At 44.2% G+C, this 21,071-nt stretch overlaps 2 protein-coding genes across 3 annotated transcripts; one reads left to right on the forward strand and one right to left on the reverse strand.

Annotated features, from left to right (window-relative positions):
* The first annotated feature begins 8,578 nt into the window (after window positions 1-8,578).
* Window positions 8,579-14,609, forward strand: LOC125544225. 2 transcript variants are annotated; one of them, XM_048707839.1, is made up of 9 exons: window positions 8,579-8,830; window positions 9,956-10,067; window positions 10,171-10,253; window positions 11,196-11,321; window positions 11,423-11,543; window positions 11,644-11,728; window positions 12,150-12,263; window positions 12,351-12,390; window positions 14,185-14,609. In XM_048707839.1, the coding sequence occupies exons 2-9, from the start codon at window positions 9,980-9,982 to the stop codon at window positions 14,335-14,337; spliced, it is 810 nt and encodes a 269-aa protein (XP_048563796.1). In that variant the 5' UTR covers window positions 8,579-8,830; window positions 9,956-9,979; the 3' UTR covers window positions 14,338-14,609. The 2 variants fall into 2 exon arrangements, with proteins under 2 accessions (XP_048563796.1, XP_048563794.1); XM_048707837.1 differs by lacking the exon at window positions 8,579-8,830 and adding an exon at window positions 8,883-9,254.
* A 663-nt stretch (window positions 14,610-15,272) lies between these two features.
* Window positions 15,273-18,845, reverse strand: LOC125544226 (5'-deoxynucleotidase HDDC2-like). The gene is made up of 8 exons (XM_048707840.1): window positions 18,410-18,845; window positions 17,217-17,341; window positions 17,058-17,095; window positions 16,812-16,922; window positions 16,643-16,722; window positions 16,254-16,290; window positions 15,780-15,821; window positions 15,273-15,693 (listed from the first exon to the last, which is right to left on the reverse strand). The coding sequence occupies exons 1-8, from the start codon at window positions 18,668-18,670 to the stop codon at window positions 15,614-15,616; spliced, it is 774 nt and encodes a 257-aa protein (XP_048563797.1). The 5' UTR covers window positions 18,671-18,845; the 3' UTR covers window positions 15,273-15,613.
* Between the last annotated feature and the right edge of the window lie 2,226 nt (window positions 18,846-21,071).

Consider the following 21,071-nt stretch of genomic DNA (forward strand, 5'->3'; position numbering starts at 1 on the left):
TCCGAACTAACTTCGGTACATCAAAACTCATAAACTCATAATATAACTGTCATCGAAACCTTAAGCGTGCGGACCCTACGGGTTCGAGAACAATGTAGACATGACCGAGACACGTCTCCGGTCAATAACCAATAGCGGAACCTAGATGCTCATATTGGCTCCTACATATTCTACGAAGATCTTTATCGGTCAGACCGCATAACAACATACGTTGTTCCCTTTGTCATCGGTATGTTACTTGCCCGAGATTCGATCGTCGGTATCTCAATACCTAGTTCAATCTCGTTACCGGCAAGTCTCTTTACTCGTTTCGTAATACATCATCTCGCAACTAACTTATTAGTTGCAATGCTTGCAAGGCTTATGTGATGTGCATTACCGAGAGGACCCAGAGATACCTCTCCGACAATCGGAGTGACAAATCCTAATCTCGAAATACGCCAACCCAACATGTACCTTTGGAGACACCTGTAGAGCACCTTTATAATCACCCATTTACGTTGTGACTTTTGGTAGCACACAAAGTGTTCCTCCGGCAAACGGGAGTTGCATAATCTCATAGTCATAGGAACATGTATAAGTCATGACGAAAGCAATAGCAACATACTAAACGATCGGGTGCTAAGCTAATCAAATGGGTCATGTCAATCAGATCATTCACCTAATGATGTGATCTCGTTAATCAAATAACAACTCCTTGTTCATGGTTAGGAAACATAACCATCTTTGATTAACGAGCTAGTCAAGTAGAGGCATACTAGTGACACTCTGTTTGTCTATGTATTCACACATGTATTATGTTTCCGGTTAATACAGTTCTAGCATGAATAATAAACATTTATCATGATATAAGGAAATAAATAATAACTTTATTATTGCCTCTAGGGCATATTTCCTTCAGTTTCGTACCCTACAATAATCTCTTCGTTTGTTCTCCGCTATTAGTGACTTGGGAGTGACTCTTTGTTGCATGTTGAGGGATAGTTATATGATCTAATTATGTTATCATTGTTGAGAGAACTTGCACTAGTAAAAGTATGAACCCTAGGCCTTGTTTCAACGCATTGCAATACCGTTTTCACTCACTTTTATCATTAGTTACCTTGCTGTTTTTATATCTTCAGATTACAAAAACCTATATCTACCATCTATATTGCACTTATATCACTATCTCTTCGCCGAACTAGTGCACCTATACAATTTACCATTGTATTGGGTGTCTTGGGGACAAAAGAGACTCTTTGCTATTTGGTTGCAGGGTTGTTTGAGAGAGACCATCTTCATCCTATGCCTCCCACGGATTGATAAACCTTAGGTCATCCACTTGAGGGAAATTTGCTACTGTCCTATAAACCTCTGCACTTGGAGGCCCAACAACGTCTACAAGAAGAAGGTTGTGTAGTAGACATCAGACACCTTGGAAACTCATAAGTTTGGTTCTGTGTATTATCTACTGTCAGGGTTGCCAACAATCAACACTATCCTCAGGCACACTTTGTTGCCCAAGCCTGGAGATCACAGGATGATCGGAGGGCACTCCATCAACTTGCTGCATATGTTTGATGTGCCAAAGAAATTCAAGGTGATGTCCTTGATAGTAGAGACAGTAAAGAGGACTCCAGCTGACCAGAAGAGATGATGTGGCTATGCTCCACATATTCAGATGCTCATAAATTCTAAGATGGGCACAAGCACATATTTGTTGGATAAAGATCACCTTCCCTTGAGACCTAATTTTGAGGATAACACTATTGTGATGGATGCTTCACATCCCACTTCTCTTGAGGCTCAAGAGAAGAGAGAGAAGGCTAAGGCTGAAAAAGCTTCAAAGACTCCAGATCCCTCAGTTGTCAATCTCAAGACCAAGCAGGACCAGCTCAGCTACCTGCTTGAGGCCACTGTGAGAATAGAGAAAGGACTAGCTACCCTGACTCGAAATTAAGAGAGCCTTGAGAGGATCTTTGAGACAAAGCTGCATGTTGGACATCAAAGTCATGAGATTCAGACTTCAGTTGAGAAGATTCAGGAAGACCTTGAGGACAAGAGTGACAGGACAACCATAGATGCTTATCATAGGGTGCCAAGAGGACAGAGGTCTGTTGCAGTGCCAGTCATTGACACTAGAGCCACAACTTCAGCTCCTGCAACCACGGTTTCAGTTGCCTCTCCAGTGGCAACCCCTCCAGTTCCTCAGACGTCAGCTGAAGTCTTTGCAGATGTTGTTCTCTCCACGCCATCTTCGCACTCCGGAGCTCCAGGAGATCATGCTTAGAGTGCCGTATATCACTATGCATTTTCAAGCTTTTTGGTAACTTGTTGCCAAAGGGGGAGAAAGTGTATGGATCATAGGCTTTGAGAGGGAGTGTGTGTTTTGCTGTTTTTTGGTCTCTCTTGCTACTTAGTTGCTCTTGCTACTTATTTGCTTGTGTTTGCTACATTTTTGTGCTTGTGTGTGAGATACTGATCATGTGGTTAATCATACTACGCTTTATTATGCTATGCATATGATCATGTGAATGATGCTATCTTATATCTCTTATGTATGATCTATCATATTTGTCTTGGTGATCAGTGCATGTTATGTATGTTCTATCATTTTGAGCGCTCCACCAAGATGTATGTGACATGGAAGAGTAACCCATGAGCCTAATCGATTGTACATTTGCATTCAAAATCAAATCATAAACAATGCACAAATTTAGGGGGAGCTCTTGCTTATCACATACTTCTCAAAGCGACGATATAGTTCACTCTTATAATCATTTTGTCGAAGCTTTGATCTATATGTTGTCATCAATTACCAAAAAGGGGGAGATTGAAAGCGCAAATAATCCCTGGGTGGTTTTGGTAATTCATAACAACATATAGCTCATTGAACTAATATCCTTTCAAGATGATTATTTCAGAAAGTTCAATGATTGGCATGGCATAGACTAGAGATGTGGACCCCTCAAAATGCTAAGGACAAATATTGGCAAAAGCTCAAGACTCTTCATTTCTATTTTAGTGATCCAAGATCACATTGAGTCCATAGGAAAGCCAATACTATTAAAAGGGGATGAGGTGTTGCTTAATGATATACTTGCTTAAAATACTTAGTGATATGCTCCAAATCCCTCAACCACTTCCTCAAATCCAAATATGTACTAAACCTAAAGTCACACTCAGCCCTACCGATTTGATTCATCCGGTGCCACCGAGTTCACTTGACATAGCCATAGCCAGAAACCGTAATCAGTTCGGTCTCGCCGATAGGGGATCGTCTCATCGAGATGGGATTGAAAACTCTCTGTTTCCCTTCATAACATTTCGGTTTCATTGAAATGAGTGATTGGCCCCACCGAGTTCGCAATGCAAACTCTCTGTTTCCTTTTCGTAACGTTTCGGTCTTACCGAAAGGAGCGATCGGTCCCACCGAGTTTGCCTGACCAACTCTCTATTTGCTTGTTACTAAAATCGGTCTCACCGAGTTGAAGTAATCGGCCAAACCAAGATCAAGTTTTGCCCTAACCCTAGCTCATCGGTCCCACCGAGTTGATCATGTCGGTCCCACCGAAAACCCTAACGTTCACATTTTGAACTAAATGGGTCTCACCGAGTTCACATATTTGGTCCGACCGAGTTGGCTCTTTTGTGTGTAACGGTTAGATTTTGTGTGGAGGCTATATATACCCTCCACCCTCCTCTCCATGTGTGAGAGAGCCATCAGAACGTGCCTACACTTCCACCATTCATTTTCTGTGAGAGAACCACCTACTCATGTGTTGAGACCAAGACATTCCAATCCAACCACAAGAATCTTGATCTCTAGCCTTTCCCAAGTTGCTTTTCACTCAAATCATCTTTCCACCATAGCCAAATCTGTGAGAGAGAGTGGAGTGTTGGGGAGACTATCATTTGAAGCACAAGAGCAAGGAGTTCATCATCAACACACCATCTATTACCTTTTGGAGAATGGTGTCTCCTATATTGGTTAGGTGTCACTTGGGAGCCTCCGTCAAGATTGTGGAGTTGAACCAAGGAGTTTGTAAGGGCAAGGAGATGGCCTACTTCGTGAGATCTACCAAAGTGAGGCAAGTCCTTCGTGGGCGATGGCCATGGTGTGATGGATAAGGTTGCTTCTTCGTGGACCCTTCCTGTGTGGAGCCCTCCGTGGACTCACGCAACCGTTACCCTTCGTGGGTTGAAGTCTCCATCAACGTGGATGTACGATAGCACCACCTATCGGAATCATGCCAAAAATCTCCGTGTCTACATTGCGTTTGCCACTCCAAACCCCTCCCTTTACCTTGACATGCAATGATTTACATTCGGCTGCTATACTCTTAGAATTGCATGTGTAGGTTGATTGCTTGACTTGTGCTAAGTTGTTAAAATCTACCAAGACTTAAAATTGGGAAAAGGCTAGATTTTTATTTGGTTAAGTAGTCTAATCCCCCCTCTTGACCTACTTTCGATCCTACAGCAATACATGAGCGTGAGCCATGGATATAACACTATTGGTGGAATAGAATATGGCGGTTGTGGAGAAGACAAAAGGAAGGAGATAGTCTCACATCAACTATGTGTACAACGGGCTATGGAGATGCCCATCAATAGATATCAATGCGAGTGAGTAGGGATTGCCATGCAACGGATGCACTAGAGCTATAAGTATATGAAAGCTCAAAATAAAACAAAGTGGGTGTGCATCCAACTCGCTTGCTCACGAAGACCTAGGGCAATTTGAGGAAGCCCATCATTGGAATATACAAGCCAAGTTCTATAATGGAAATTTCCCACTAGTATATGAAAGTGACAACATAAGAGACTCTCTATCATGAAGATCATGGTGCTACTTTGAAGCACAAGTGTGGAAAAAGGATAGTGACATTATCCTTTCTCTCTTTTCTCTCATTTTTTTGGGCTTCTTTGGCCGCTTTTATTTATTTTTTGTAAAGTCCGTAGACTCATCCCAACTTGTGAGGGAATCATAGCTTCCATAATCCTTTCCTCACATGGGACAATGCTCTAATAATGATGATCATCACACTTTTATTTACTTACAACTCAAGAATTACAACTCGATACTAGAACAAAAATATGACTTTATATGAATGCCTCCGACGGTGTACCGGGAAGTGCAACGACTCAAGGGTGACATGTATAAAAAATATTAATGGTGGCTTTGCCACAAATACGATGTCAACCACATGATCATGCAAAGCAATATGACAATAATGAAGCGTGTCATAATAAACGGAATGGTGGAAGTTGCATGGCAATATATCTCGGAATGGCTATGAAAATGCCATGATAGGTAGGTATGGTGGCTTTTTTTGAGGAAGGTGATGGTGGGTTTAATGCACCGGCGAAAGTTGCGCAGTACTAGAGAGGCTAGCAACGGTGGAAGGATGAGAGAGCGTATAATCCATGGACTCAACATTAGTCATAAAGAACTCACATACTTATTGCAAAAATCTACAAGTCATCAAAACCAAGCACTACATGCATGCTCCTAGGGGGATAGATTGGTAGGAAAAGACCACCGCTCGTCCCCGACCGCCACTCATAAGGAAGACAATCAATAAATAAATCATGCTCCGACTTCATCACATAACGGTTCACCATACGTGCATGCTACGGGAATCAAAAACTTTAACACAAGTATTTTTACCAATCCACAATTACTCATTAGCATGACTCTAATATTACCATCTTTATATCTCAAAACAATCATAAGGAATCAAATTTCTCATAGTATTCAATGCACTTTATATGAACGTTTTTATTATATCCCTCTTGGATGCCCATCATATTAGGACTAAATTCATAACCAAAGCAAATTACCATGTTGTTTAGAGAGACTCTCAAAATAATATAAGTGAAGCAAGAGAGTTCAATAATTTCTATAAAATAAAGCCACCACCGTGCTCTAAAAAGATATAAGTGAAGCACTAGAGCAAAATTGACTAGCTCAAAAGATACAAATGAAGCACATAGAGTATTCTCATAAATCATGATTCATGCGTGTCCCTCTCAAAAGGTGTGTACAACAAGGATGATTGTGGAAAACTAAAAAGCAAAGACTCATATCATACAAAACGCTCCAAGCAAAACACATATCATGTGGTGAATAAAAATATAACCTCAAGTAAATTTACCGATAGACGAAGACGAAAGAGGGGATGCCTTCCGGTGCATCCCCATGCTTAGGCTCTTGGTTGTCCTTGAATATTACCTTGGGGTGACTTGGGAATCCCCAAGCTTAAGCTCTTGCCACTCCTTATTTCATAATCCATCAAATCTTTACCCAAAACTTGAAAACTTCACAACACAAAACTCAATAGAAAACTCATGAGATCTGCTAGTATAAGAAAATAAAATCACCAGTTTTGATACTATTGTGAACTCATTCTTTATTTATATTGGTGCAATATCTACTGTATTCCAACTTCTCCATGGTTCATACCCCCCGATACTACCCATAGACTCATCAAAATAAGCAAACAACACATAGAAAACAGAATCTATCAAAAACATAATAGTATGTAGTAATCTGTAAATCTCGAATACTTCTGTAACTCCAAAAATTCTGAAAAATTAGGACAACAGAGGCAATTGTATATTAATCTTGTGCAAAAAGAATCAATATTTTATCGCGCTTCTGTTAAAAATTCAGAGAAAAAAATACGGGTGAATTGAGTTAGAATATGATGTCAAATGATTGATAATCACTTCAAATTTCTCAATGTAATCGGCCACAGTGGTCAACTACCGCACTGTGTAAAATCGGTGGATGAGCATTTGATGTCCATCACGCCCAAAACGAGTGCACAATAGTGAGGTAAAAGACTCCTAGTCCAATTCAGCCAGTTTCTTCTGAACTGACTGAAGCCAGATCGAGGCTGTCCCCGAAAAATTGAGAGACGCCATAGGCACCCAGAATGACTCAGTGACCGCAAACATGGAGAAATACTATTCACACAACGTTTTCCACAGCCGTGGGTTGTCGCCCATGAACTGCGGGAAATAGATCGATGGGTGGGTTTGACCCAGGCCGACCAGTAGTTGACTCGCTTGCGCGAAAGGCGATGGTAAGGGAGGTGAGGGAGCGATGGTATACTGACCCGTGGCCGGGAGCGGCGACGGCGTCATGAAGGACGTTGCCGGCAACCCCCATGGCAGAAGAACATCGTCGTGGTCCTCAGACCCGTGTGTCGCCGGTGCCACGCCCAGCACAATGCCCGCGTCGACGTTGTGCGTCGTTGGCAGGGGTGCCGCGCCCGCGCCTGGCCCATTGCCCTCGTCGCGCTCCGGTGGTGGAGCGGGCCGCGCGAGTTGGAGTGCTGAGAACGCCTCGCCGAGGTCCGCGACGCGCCGCTCCAGATCGGGACGCCACTTGACGAGGTCGTCGATCTTGGCTGTGGAAGCCTGTATCGAGGAGATGGCAGTGGTGTGGGCTGCCAGCGTGGAGTCCAACCGGTCAAGGAAGGCCTGGATGGACGAATCCATGGAGGAGAGTTGCGATCGCGCTTGACGAAGATGTGGCACCTCGATGAATTGCGCCAGATCGACGCGAGGGAAGGGTGGGGGCTTGGTCACTGATACCAAATGTAAGAGAGAGGTTGGGGATCACTCGATCTAACACTATTTCATACCAATTCAAGTCTAGTATCTCGATTTACACACAATTGTGATTACAAGAATGGGAAAACTGGGTAGGTGAGATCGGAAGGTAGCCGCCGCCGCCGAAGCCATGATCCTTTGGATAACTGACTGCATAGATGCTTTGGCCTTAAGTAGCCGCTGTGGTGGACGCAGTTGTGTGCACCCACTCCGGGCCTTGGTAGGGGGCGTTTGCCTAGAGCGCTCGGCGTGGATGATCTCCGTGGCCACCACGTGGACTGGCAGGTGGCCCCGGTATGTCAGGGTTGCTGACAACAGGTGCATCAAAAACTGCAACACGGTCTGGTGGAGTACCTATGAAGGCTCAAGGGCAACGTCTAGTTCGACGTGTGACGCACTATGGTTTTTTGTGTGCTTGAATTATGAGTTTGCTTCGTTGAACTATTTGATCTGTATTGATTTGTGTGATAAAGATAAAAGTTAGTTTATGTTGAATTTGTGCCGAAACACATTGTATTTGGGGCAAATTTGCATTGAAATTGGGTCAAAATCGACAGGTGGGGGACGAACTTGAGGGTCGGCTGGGAACCCAAGCCCCCCCACGTCGAAATTACCGTCGGTTCGCCCCAAACGGCGATATTTCTAATCCTTGAAGGGTCGAACGACTGGAGATGCTATAATGTCATTGGAGGAATGGAGGGTGCGCAGATCTGGCGTCGCACTGCATCTGGTGCGGTTTACTTTAGCTCCTCCTCCCCACTCGAATTTCCCCCCTTTTTACTCGTGGTGTACGTCTTTTTATCAGTCACAGAAAAAGAAAAGAAAATGAAAGGAAAAGGGGCATCTTGGCAGTTGGCACCACGGAACCCTCCAACGTTGCGATCTCGCCCCTGAACTGTCCGTGGATGGTCGCGGGCCCCCCGCACTGGTCGCTTTCGTGCCGTGTGGGCTAGTGGGCGTTCGTCATAACGACATAACCAATGGCCTGCACTGCAAAAGAAAATAAAAATCAGAGGAGAAAAAAAGAAGGGGAGGAGAAGGAGACAGGGGGTCAGTCTTCTTCCTCTGTCCCTGTGCTGCTGCTGCCTTTGCGTCGGAGATTGCCCAAGGCTAGATTCGAGGAGGGCTGGCTCCCTCGCCCTCCCTCTCCCTCCCCGTGGCTCCACTGTATCGGAATCCGCGACCGGCTCCGTTCCAAGCGGCCCTGGATTATTTTACGCAGGTTAGGTTTTGCTGCTGCCTCTGCTTCTACCAGTACTAGTACTACTCATCTCCCTTGGTGTTCTGTTCTGTTCTGTAGTGGAGCTCTACTTCATTTGACTTCGCTAATCCCCACACCCGATTTGGCTCCCCGCATTGCGCACAGCCGCCCCTCTTGCCACCGCCCCCGCCGCATGACCCCCCCAAGATTGTCTGGCCATGAGCTCAAAGTTTCAGCTCACCGGCGAGAGAGACAATAGATGATGAACATGTGCGATGCGAGGGGGATATTGAGTGCTGTAGGGCTAGGCCGTGTCTAATTTACGGTGGAATTCGTTAGGGTCTCTCAAGATTCTCGCCCCCTTGCGCTCATGTCTTCCTTTTCCGCCGGTTTTCAGCTTGTGGCCAAGAAATGTTGCAAAGATTCGCCGCCTTCTTCCCCTCAAGTAATTCACCTCATTCTTGCCTCCTCGGTGATTTGTTTCAGACTTAACCTCGCCCTTCAACTTGTCTAGAACAAAACCGCAGCTGCCAAACGGTTCCCACCTTTTGGATTTCACACCTTGAGGTTCATACAAGCTTGATTAGTTCTATTTCAAATGCCCACTAATCAGTTCGTGTAGTTGGTCTAGCTATTTGTGCTTCTGCTCTGTTACTGCCTATTTGAGTGATCCGGATCTGTGCACAATTTGACTCTGTGGCCTATTTGCCTCCTCAGTGATACCTGTGACCAATTTGTTAGAACATTGTACATACGGCCATGAAAATTATAAATGGCAAGGAACAGATTAAATTATTGCAGTACGGATAGGGAGCAGGGTAAAATAATTGAAGTTCTACACTAGTGCTTTATTTGTTCTAGGACTATCTACATTGTTGACACCGTTGTATCTATATACGGTCTTCTTTTAAGGAAGACCTTCTGTAACATTTTTCCCATTTATCTTTTTATTTTGTTCCAACCAAGTCAAGTCACTAATATCTGCTGCAATTTCACAGACCATCTTCCTTTTATTATTCTATTGCTATTAAAGCAAGCCTTAATATATTTTTTCTGTCTCCTTTTGGGGGTCTATTTCTATCTTTATATGCATAACGTGGTTTTATAAGAGCTTAGGTTTGTTTTTTGTCCTGTGCTTGGTTATAGGGTCCTGATTTTGTTGTTGGAGGAATGTCCTCAGCCAGCTCTTCTCAGTTCCCAGCATCAACAGAGCGAGAATCTACAACTGCTAATGATAATGCAATACCTCATGATCCAGGTGATAACAAGCATATTCTTGTATCGTATCATCTCTCTACACTGAACACCTAGTAAGTTGTAGCCATTTTCATCTGTCAATCTGATCTTCATGGATTCTGCAGGTGCTGATTCTGCTGGACCAGCACAAAGCAGACTTTCGCTTCAGTTGGATCAGCGGTCATTACATTTTTCTGTTAATGCTTGGGTAAATGGCTTAAATGGACAGATGTACTTTGTCAGCAATTACTGTATCACATGTAATTTTTCTATATGTCAACATCAATCCTTGCTGAATATCTTAGTCTTGTCTAAGTTGGTGCATCTCTTAAAAGTGTCAGATCCATCTCAATCTTGTACTCCACCAGATAACTATTTTTAGGCTTAGTTGAATGGAGTGTTAAACAACAGCTCACTTCTGTTAGTGAGATTAATCAGACTAACTACTCCCTCTGTAAAGAAATATAAGAGCGATTGGATCACTACTTTAGTGATCTAAACACTCTTATATTTCTTTACGGAGGTAGTACTAGTCTGAGCATATTTTGCTTTAACCAAGCCTGCACCCTGGCGATCATGAAAATACCTTCATCTTGACCCTTCATTTGCCTAATGGAAGTTTAGTTTAAAAAAAATCATAAGCGAATGGATGGTCAGGATTATTACAAAATTAGGCATATGTTAGAGCAGATTAACACAGTGTTCTAAGTTTTCTTTCGCCAAAACACCAGTAGTCAAGGATAATTGGTCCTTGGTTTTTGTACGAACAAGATCTTAGTGCCCTCCCTGCATAATTTGAACTGTATGAATGGATCTTTATACTTTTGCCTAGAATTGCATCAAACTATCCATTTTATACTCCCTCCGTCGGAAAATACTTGTCATCAAAATGGACAAAAAGGGTTGTATCTAGAACTGAAATACATCTAGATACATCTCCTTTTATCCATTTTGATGACAAGTATTTCCGGACGGAGGGAGTACTTTATAATATCAGTTTCCCAACTTTTGATAGTACCTAAGTTAGTCTGTGGAACACATAATCTTGTATGCTTTATTTTCACTTGCATGTATTATGATGAGCAACGGGAGATTTTTTGTTGATGTGTGCAAATCACATTTTCTTTATCATACACACTTCTTTTTATAGGTTCTTATTGTTGCATTGATCGGCATCATTCCACTGGCAACACGACAACTGCAACTCAAGGGATATCGTTTGTCACTTCTTGGCACAACCTGTACCACAGGTTATGCCATATTTGCTCTTTATGGGGTCAGTAACATGAAACTGAGTGTGGTATTTACTTTTTTTTAATTCTTCCTCCCACTTCAGATACCTTGCACAACTTAACTAACATTTACCCTTCCTATCAGCTACCCAGAGTAGGGAACACACAGGCTGTTCAGGCCTGGTGCCACCATGTAACTTCATCAAAGGATTTTATTCCATTCATGTACTGCCTTATGTTTGTTACATCTAAACTACACTTGAAGCGTAAGCATATGAAGTATTTAATCTTTGAGATCAAAACTTTCATGTTACTACCCAAACGTCTCAGCTTTCCTGCACATGATGAGTTAACCCTTTGTGGCAGTTGTTTTGGTACCGGTAATTTGCTGGGCACTTGAACATGTGGCCAGATTTCTACGGCGCCATTTTACCAATTCCTCTCTCTACAGGTAAAATGAACCTGACAGACTTGTAGGCACAACATGTTTTGCCTTCTATGCATACACAGTGCATGTTATCATTCCAGCTTTGCGCATAAAGAATCAATAGCTTAGGCATGATCTCCGTACTCATTAGGTTATTATCTTGGCTTTTTTTGTTATATGCTTTCATCTCTCTGAGCCTCAACCCCTGAAAGTACTCTTTGTTGCCTTTTTGTGCAACGGCTAACAGACCACATGAGCAAGCCCCTGTCCATCAGTAGTCAAACGCAAAAAAAAATGTTTTATGTGTATTAAAATTGCATGGTAACAAGCCGATAAATGCAGAATAATCATTTTGTATGAACTGAATCTGCTATCAGTTTACAATATTTTGCCCGTTGAATATGCTGGCAAAATGGATTATAACTGTCATGTTGCTAATTTGTAGGGCATACCTGGAGCCGCTTTGCACATGGGTTGAGGCAAACACAACTGCAGTCAACTTTCTGATTGCAAATGCAGAGATTTTGTTGGGCTTTCTTATGATCTTATCACTGTTCTCGTCAGTAGGCCTGCCTTGTTCATTGTGATTAACCCCCTTCCAGTGGCCACGTAACCTTGCATTTATATTGTTCTTTTACTTTTGTAGGAAACAACGCAATGCTATGCAAACATTCATGTACTGGCAGGTTAGTTTCTGATAAACATCGATTGGCTTTGCCAAATGATCTTTCTTGTTTACTGTTAACTGGGTTGTTGGCTTTTTCACACATAATACTATGATCTGTAAATTCTGCCATCACACTAAAATTGTCCAATCAGCTTTTGACAATAGTAAGCGCTCACTGAGTTCTACAACACATTAAACATTTATCACACTTACTTTTGTAATGCGTTTGTATTGACCTGCATATCACCTATACTGGTATACTTGCGGTAGGATACTGGCCTGGCCGCAGGAGGGGGGATGTACCTCGTCGGCAGTCGGGCCTCAGGGGAAGGAGGACTCAAGGAAGGAGTATTGGGATTAGATTGGTTTATGTCTTGTTTGGTTTTTCCTCATGGCCAAGTCCTATTACGTAGGGATGTCCACAAACTCCTTTAATATAGGGGAGTGGAAGCTGATTGCATGGAATCCTAAGAGCATCTCCAACCGGACCCCCCCCCCCCCCCCCCCCCCCCCCCCCCCCCATTTTGTCCCTATATGTCCGGTCGGATAGCCCAGATAGGAGAGAGAAGGAAAAACTCCACCTAACCGGACCCCTCAAATCGTCCTCATATGTTTGGGCTGTCTGCGAACCTTCAATATGAGGGTGTCCGGGCGTGTCCGAGCAGTCCGCCACGGCCCACCCTGGATGTAACGCCCCGGCCAACTGTCCGTTGTGCCTGACTACCACCTAGGATCTAGACTAGCCTCACGGGCCAACACTAGTCTTTCCTGCGCACCTTGTCCTCACTTATGCGCACCAGGGATCAACTTCCTGGTCGGTCACTCATCCTCAAATAGCTCCAAGTCAAGCACACTTAACTTTGAGGTTCCTTTCGGATGGGCTCCCGGAAAAGAAGGTGCACCTTGTTGATATAAGTAGTCTATATCATTCTTATTAAGCCAGGATGTCACACTGGGGCACCTTTTGTATTTCTTTATTTTTTTCTCTTTCTCTTCCATCCCCACCAATCATATGCATGCATCTGGACAATTTGAGGGGCACGGCTGCGCGGGCGTACAATTGAGGGTTCAAAGCAGGCACGCCCGCGGACGGGCCAAATTAGCCCATTTGGGTTGGACATGCTCTAACAATAGGAAATTACTGTACTAACTTCTTAGTTGAGAAAGGAAATAACTAGGCTCTATCAGCTGTCTAAGCCTCTAAGGCATCTCTCTTGCTGCCCATCCTTCTGGAGCATGGGGCTTGCTGAAGCCCATGTAAGGGTACACACATGACAAATATATGGGAAATAGTCCGGAATTAATATCTTCCAGTAATCTAAAGAGACCAGTCAAGCAATTTCTACAATGGCTGCGCCAAGCCACCAACTTGACTAAACACTGCCGCTTCCTTTTAGAAAAGGACCTAGGCAATGGGTGTTGCTTCTGTTAATCTGTTAAAAACTCAGTTAGATTGGTTGTATAGTCAGGACTGTTGTATGCCTGACAATAGCAGTATAGCACGTAACTGATTTTGGTTAGTGAATTTTAAACCTGGGAAGTGGTAACCCCAACTCTTGTATGTTAATAGAGCCGGACAATGTCTTTTGGTCTCAATAACCTGGTACCATGAGCTACATTTTAGAACATTTCATAAAGGCACTATTAGTATTCATCTGCTTAGCCCAAGTAACATTTTGTTTTGTTTAAGGACAAGAGGAATTTGCATGATATTTCACCTGTAATTCAGATTATAGACGAACTTATTACTATTACTATATTAACAGTACTCTTGGTGAATTCATATCTCACTCTGGTTATCCGGAAATTGCAGTTGTTGAAGCTAATGTATCATTCTCCTTTCACTGCTGGCTACCACAGAGCTATCTGGCTAAAGATTGGCCGGACAGCTAACCCCTACATCAGCAGTTACACCCCTTTTCTTCATGACCCGATAAACGCCGGCATGAGATGGTGGTTCAGGTAGGACGGACATGGTGCCGGTAGTCATGTAAAGGGATATAAATGTTTTTGGTGACGTTTCACAGTTAACCCAAGAGATCTTTTTCTTAGCAAAGGTGCAGCTTGTGAGTGACTTATTATTAGTCTTCTTTTTTTGGCAATATCGAGCTGATGATAGCTAGTGATGAGTAGTAACTCTTGTAACTTACCCCGTGATTGTAGAACTTAGTCAAGATCTTAGAGACTATAATCTGTTTGGCATGAAGTGAAAAGCGGAAGTGATGTACTGTTGTGTAATTCATCTCTTGTGGAACCAATAGTATTCAACTACACTATGCACCTGAACCAATATGTGGTTGGATGATTAGGAGGACAGTGGTTTTCGCTCTATTAGAGTTCAAGTCCTAGACTTGCATTGGTGCTTGCTTTTTTCTGGATTTATTCTAGTCCTTCCGGGGATTGGAGTATCACTAAAGAACTGGCTATGGACAGGGGACAGGGGTACGTGGAAGCTTACTATCCATGTGCTAGAGCCATAAGTTGGTTGCGACTTGCAAGATCTTATGGTTTCACCTCTAAGGACTGACTTTGTTGTTGTTGTCGTTGTTGTATTCCAGTCCTTTCAGTGATTTGCATTCACCTCTAAGCGTCTGTTACAACTTCGGCTGTGCGAGCTTTTAGGCAAAATCATTCATTTTTGAGTTGGAATTTCTTTTATTTGCTGTATAAATTAGACAACCAAAGTGACTGCTGATGATTCACTTTCAAGAGCTTTGCTTCACCGCTAATTGCCCACTTCTCCTGCAAATCATGACGATTCCTCTCTTGAGCTTGTATTGGTTAGTCCGGGCTCCGGATATGTGCCTTCACCTGTCTCTGTAACTTCCATCAGACGCGTCCGTCAACCAAAAAGTTAAGAGTGAAATGACTAATTGGCACAGAGCAATAAGAGAGATCAACTTCGACCGAAGGAAGGTGGCAGTCGAGAACGGCCCCAGCCTTTTTATTTCCCGACTCAACAAAAACAACGTGTTTGGATGTTCCTAACCAACAGCATACATAAAAACTGCTACATACTACTAGTCCCAGTGCATATTCAGCCCACTGAGCTCTTAACCAAATTTAGATCCCCGAGTTTCTGTCAACGCCATTCCGTTATTCCTTACCAACACCTGGTAGCTGAGGCAAATTGGTTATGTTTGCCTCGAAGTGGGCTTGAATCTGGAGTCTGAGATTCGCCACACCACCCCATCATGAAAATTTCATAGAGGCTATATCGAGCACCAAACATCAAGTTACCCCTAGTTCTGTCCACATCCATTGGTTCTCCTTGAATTCACTTCAGCAGCCCAGCTCTTGCCAATCTCTGTCTGGAACTTGCCTGCAATAACATGTTTGAAAAGTATATTTAGCAAAAGGAAGCAATTTCAACTTTTTACGGTCTATACAGTTGATCAATCACATTACCAGCAGTAGAGAGGAAGAACTCATCTAGCACTTTTCCATGCTCTGCATTTTTCAAGATGTGCAGAGTCAGCATAAATGGATTAGTACATTACATATGTGCAGAAGAGGAAGATGGCAACATATGCACACAGGATTGATACATTGCACAGTGCTGGAAGCAAAAACAAGTTTGGCCGTATGAATCAAGTAGTTTCCTGTTATTGTCAACAAGGTAGCAACAGATTCCAACTATGTTCTTGCCGAAGCCAGGTATACATGAGTTTCGCTAGACATTACTATTATCAATATCAAAGGATCACAAAGATGCAATAAGAACATGGTGATTTAGACGCATATTATTGATAAGGGCAGGTTGTTTCAGAATAAGGAACCAATGCACACCATGCCAGAGTTCGTATATGGGGAAATTATTTAAAATTAGCAAGTGACTCATTCTTTGAATGCAGACAAATCAACTATGGCAGAAGTTAATACCCTTCTCATACTCTAACGCTTGAAGAATCATTTCCACCTGAAACAAAACAAAAAATAGCAACAGGTGAAATCAGCTGGACCAAACAGAACATAAAAACAAAGAAAACAAAACAGAATGTGCATCAGAGTAAACCAAAACAATACACATGAACATGTTTGCATGAGACAAAACTTTTGAAGTAGTATTATTAATCCGTTAACAAACTTAAATGCTTTCAAGTGCCAGAACTTTGCATGTCTGGAAGGAAACCCAAACTAAAGAAACTTGCATGGCAACAACAAATGATAACCCTGATATATATGATACAAATTAGATGACACATGTAAAGGAAAGCAGAACCAATATTAATTAACAAAGTATGAAGTTAAGAAAATAATGGCAGGCTTACTTTATCAAAATCCTTTACGAGATTGGCTTCAACAGAGGAGTTGTTTTCGTATTCTTCCCACAGCTCCTTAATTTCCTCAGCTAGAAAACAGTAAATTCAATAATGTTAATACAATGTTATCAAACATTCATTTAAGAACTGAAAATTCTTGTCACAAATGGAGACATACCTGTTGATCCACCACCAAGAACTTCACACATTTCATTTAGAGCTTCTTGTTCACGCCTGCTTTTTTCTGCTTTAGGTATGCCGTCAGATGGAGTGATGTCGCCAACAATAGCTGTTAATAAAATAAGGTATAAGGTATGAATAGTTGAAAAGCACTTGGTTGAAAACTGAAAGATGCTAACAAAAGAGCAGGTGAAGGACAGCACACAGAATCAACAAGTAAATATAAATATGTTTATTGGCCTACCTTCAGCAATGTCGTGAACGATAGCTATTTTGATACACCTGTTACAGCAAAATAAATGTTCCTTTAGCAGCAGGTAAAATAGTAATGATTAATGAAGATGGCACCTAAAAATGTCACTTTAATATCAATATTAAAAAGGGGAAACATAGAAAACTTAACCTTTCTCGATTTACAGCAGGTAGGTCATCAGCAATCAAAGCCATCAGGGCCATACGATACATGTGATCAGCAATAGACTCGGGACCCTTGATGCTGTGATTTATCCAGCCTTTCCTTTTAGTGGTCTGTGGTAAGAGCGGAACAAGGAATAACCAAATAAACCTCAGAATAGTGCAATATGATGGATACCATCTCCAGCAGATCCCTAAGACTAGTACCTAATAAAACCCACCCCTCTTTTGTGTATACACACTTACATGTCAGTGGGCCAATTATTATTTTTCCTACCCACTCCATCAGCGGTGCCCTGCCCTACCTTCGGGATGCTCCGGAGCTCGTGCAACAGCGCTGCAGCTCGAACCAGCCGTGTTGCCACTTGCAGCAGCCGAGCTTGGCCCACGCAGAGGGGAGGCAACATGGGGACGGGGAGCCATGGCAGCACACAAAGTAGCTCCAGCAGCAGGCACGGGACGGCAGTTCACACAGTACGGATAGGTGGTGGCTGTGCAGAGGGGACACAAGGCGGCGCGCGCTGGAGAAACATGTGGCAGGGGTGAGGAGGGGATGGTGCAGCGGTGGACGGAGCTCCGGTGGTGGCAGACAGCTGGGCAAGGCAGCGCGCAGCGAGAGGCAGCAATGGCCCTCAGCCCCTAGGGGCTGAAAATTCAGCTCACCAAGAATAAACACAGAAGGATAGAGGGTGGGAGGGGGCACCCCTACATGTAGGAGGTTGGGCCTGGTTTTTAGTTGGCCGCCTAAATGTTTTAGGCATTGGCAGCCATATAGGGGATCTGTTGGAGGAAGAAATAATCGACTATTGAGAGCTTTTATGTAGTGGATAGGTGATCTGCTGGAGAATCTCGCATCATAAGCATGGGGGCATGAAGGCATGAATTGAAAACGGAGTCCATGTCCATGCACTCCACATCATATACTTAGACATGTGAGCTGAGCAGCCATCGTGAGACGTCATGAATCACCAATTCACCATACGAATTGATCGTTTCAAAACTTGCATATACGAAGCCCTGCTCGGATCGAGTATAGTTTTTGTGTGCTCGCCGGTATTTAGCACAAGTTAGCAAAGCTATATGAAAATTATTTACTGTTTTGCCAGGACCTAGGAGTATCACTAGTCTGATGGCACACCACGTAAGGCCAGCAAAGGAAGGAGCAAGCATCACGTGATTTACCTTGAGGCTATGGCAGAGAGTGAGGAAATCGATGGCCGAGGCGGCGGAGGACGCCGCGGAGGACGCCGGCGAGGGCGGCGCGACTGCCGCGGCGTCCAGCGGCGCCGGCGGCCGCCTGGGGAGGGGCGATCCGCCTGGCCCAGGGCTCCCGGAGACAGCGCGGGTGCCACAAGCGAGGCGTCTCGAAGGGAGGATACGCGGCGGCGAGCGGCGGAGGAGGCCCCGCGCGGGAGGGGCGGGTAGCCGCGAGCTAACGGCCATCGGAGGGAGCGCGGTCGCCGGGTTGGAGGGGATCAGTGGAAAAGGCGGAGGAATCGGCGGGCGGCGGCGGCTTTGCTTTCCTTCTCCTCTTGTGCCGTCCTTTGCTCGCCCCTCCTGCTTCTGTGGAACGGGGCAGACGGCATACGTCGAGTCGAACCGGACGCCCACGCTCTCGAACCAACCTTGCCCCTCGTCATCATCCAGCCGTCCGTGTTGTCACTCGTACCTACCCGTGGCGCCTCGAGGCATTTGGCTCGGTTGCATCGCAAAAGATCCACTGCAGCTGTGCAGAATTGGAAAAGGCAAGTTGCGTTTTTTTCATTCTTCTGATTTTGATTTCAGAAACATTTGATAGCCGCGAATCAACCTGTGGTTGAGTTGGTTAGGTGGACAGTGGTATCCTCAACCCACCAGGGTTCAAATCCTTGTGCTTGCATTATTCCTGGATTTATTTCAGGATTTCCGACGATGCGCTGCTCATAGGAATCTCGAAACGCTCGAATCGGTCGTTTCTCACAGGCTCGAGCGATGCAACTCTCCAACGGGCCGACCCATTTCATGACCGTGCGCGTTTTAAATCATGTCGTCGCCCTGGTTTTGGCGCACCAGCGCGCGGGAAAGGTTCGCGCGCGCGCCGCGGCCAGCGCTCGTTATAAAGAAGGCGCTCCCTCCACAGTCTGTTCGCCGCCCACTCTCGCCGTCTCTGCGCCACCATGTCGATCCGTCGCCTGGGTGCTTCGGATTTTCGCAGAGTCCGCGGGCGCCGCTCCGGCGCCTTCTCCTCCAAGATCTGGTTTCGCGAGAAACATCTCATCCTCGGCACCTTCGACACCGCAGAGGAGGCGGCCCGCGCACATGACGCAGCGGTGATGACCCACAAGTATAGGGGATCTATCGTTGTCCTTTCGATAAGTAAGAGTGTCGAACCCAACGAGGAGCAGAAGAAAATGATAAGCGGTTTCCAGCAAAGTATTCTCTGCAAGTACTGAAATAAGTGGTAACAGATAGTTTTGTTATAGGATAATTTGTAACGAGCAACAAGTAACAAAAGTAAATAAAATGCAGCAAGGTGGCCCAATCCTTTTTGTAACAAAGGACAAGCCTGGACAAACTCTTATATAGAGAAAAACGCTCCCGAGGACACATGGGAATATCGTCAAGCTAGTTTTCATCACGTTCATAAGATTCGCGTTCGGTACTTTGATAATCTGATATGTGGGTGGACCGGTGCTTGGGTACTGTCCTTACTTGGACAAGCATCTCACTTATGATTAACCTCTATTGCAAGCATCTGCAACTACAACAAAAGTATTAAGGTAAACCTAACCATAGCATGAAACATATGGATCCAAACCAGCCCCTTACGAAGCAACGCATAAACTAGAGTTTAAGCTTCTGTCACTCTAGCAACCCATCATCTACTTATTACTCCCCAATGCCTTCCTCTAGGCCAAAATAGTGGTGAAGTGTCATATAGTCGACGTTCACATGACACCACTAGAGGGATGACAACATATATCTCATCAAAATATCGAACGAAGACCAAATTCACATGACTACTAATAGCAAGACTTCTCCCATGTCCTCAGGAACAAACGTAACTACTCACAAAGCATATTCATATTCATAATCAGAGGGGTATTAATATGCATATAGGATCTGAACATATGATCTTCCACCAATTAAACCAACTAGCATCAACTACAAGGAGTAATTAACACTACTAGCAACCCACAGGTACCAATCCCGAACTTGGAGATAAGAATTGGATACAAGAGATGAACTAGGGTTTTAAGAGGAGATTGTGCTGGTGAAGATGTTGATGGAGATTGCCCTCTCCCGATGAGAGAAGCGTTGGTGATGACGATGGCGATGATTTCCTCCTCCCGGAGGAAAGTTTCCCCGGCAGAACAGCTCCGCCAGAGCCCTAGATTGGTTCCGCCAAGGTTCCGCCTCGTGGCGGCGGAGTTTCGTCCGAGAAGATGGCTTATTATTTTTTCCCATCGAAAGACTTGATATAGCAGAAGATGGTCATCGGAGGGCCATCAGGGGGCCCACGACGTAGGGGGCGCGCCCAGGAGGGTAGGCGCCCCCCACCCTCGTGGGCAGGGTGTGGACCCCCTGATGAACTTCTTCCGCTGAGTATTTTTTATATATTCTGAAAACGTCTTCCGTGAAGTTTCAGGATTTTGGGAGCTGTGCAGAATAGGTCTCTAATATTTGCTCCTTTTCCAGCCTAGAATCCCAGCTGTCGGCATTCTCCCTCTTTATGTAAACCTTGTAAAATAAGAGAGAATAGGCGTAAGTATTGTGACATAATGTGTAATAACAACCCATAATGCAATAAATATCGATATAAAAGCATGATACAAAATGGACGTATCAGGCGGCGTGGCGCCTC

This window comes from Triticum urartu, chromosome 3, assembly GCF_003073215.2.
Source record: "Triticum urartu cultivar G1812 chromosome 3, Tu2.1, whole genome shotgun sequence".
Taxonomy (NCBI): domain Eukaryota; kingdom Viridiplantae; phylum Streptophyta; class Magnoliopsida; order Poales; family Poaceae; genus Triticum; species Triticum urartu.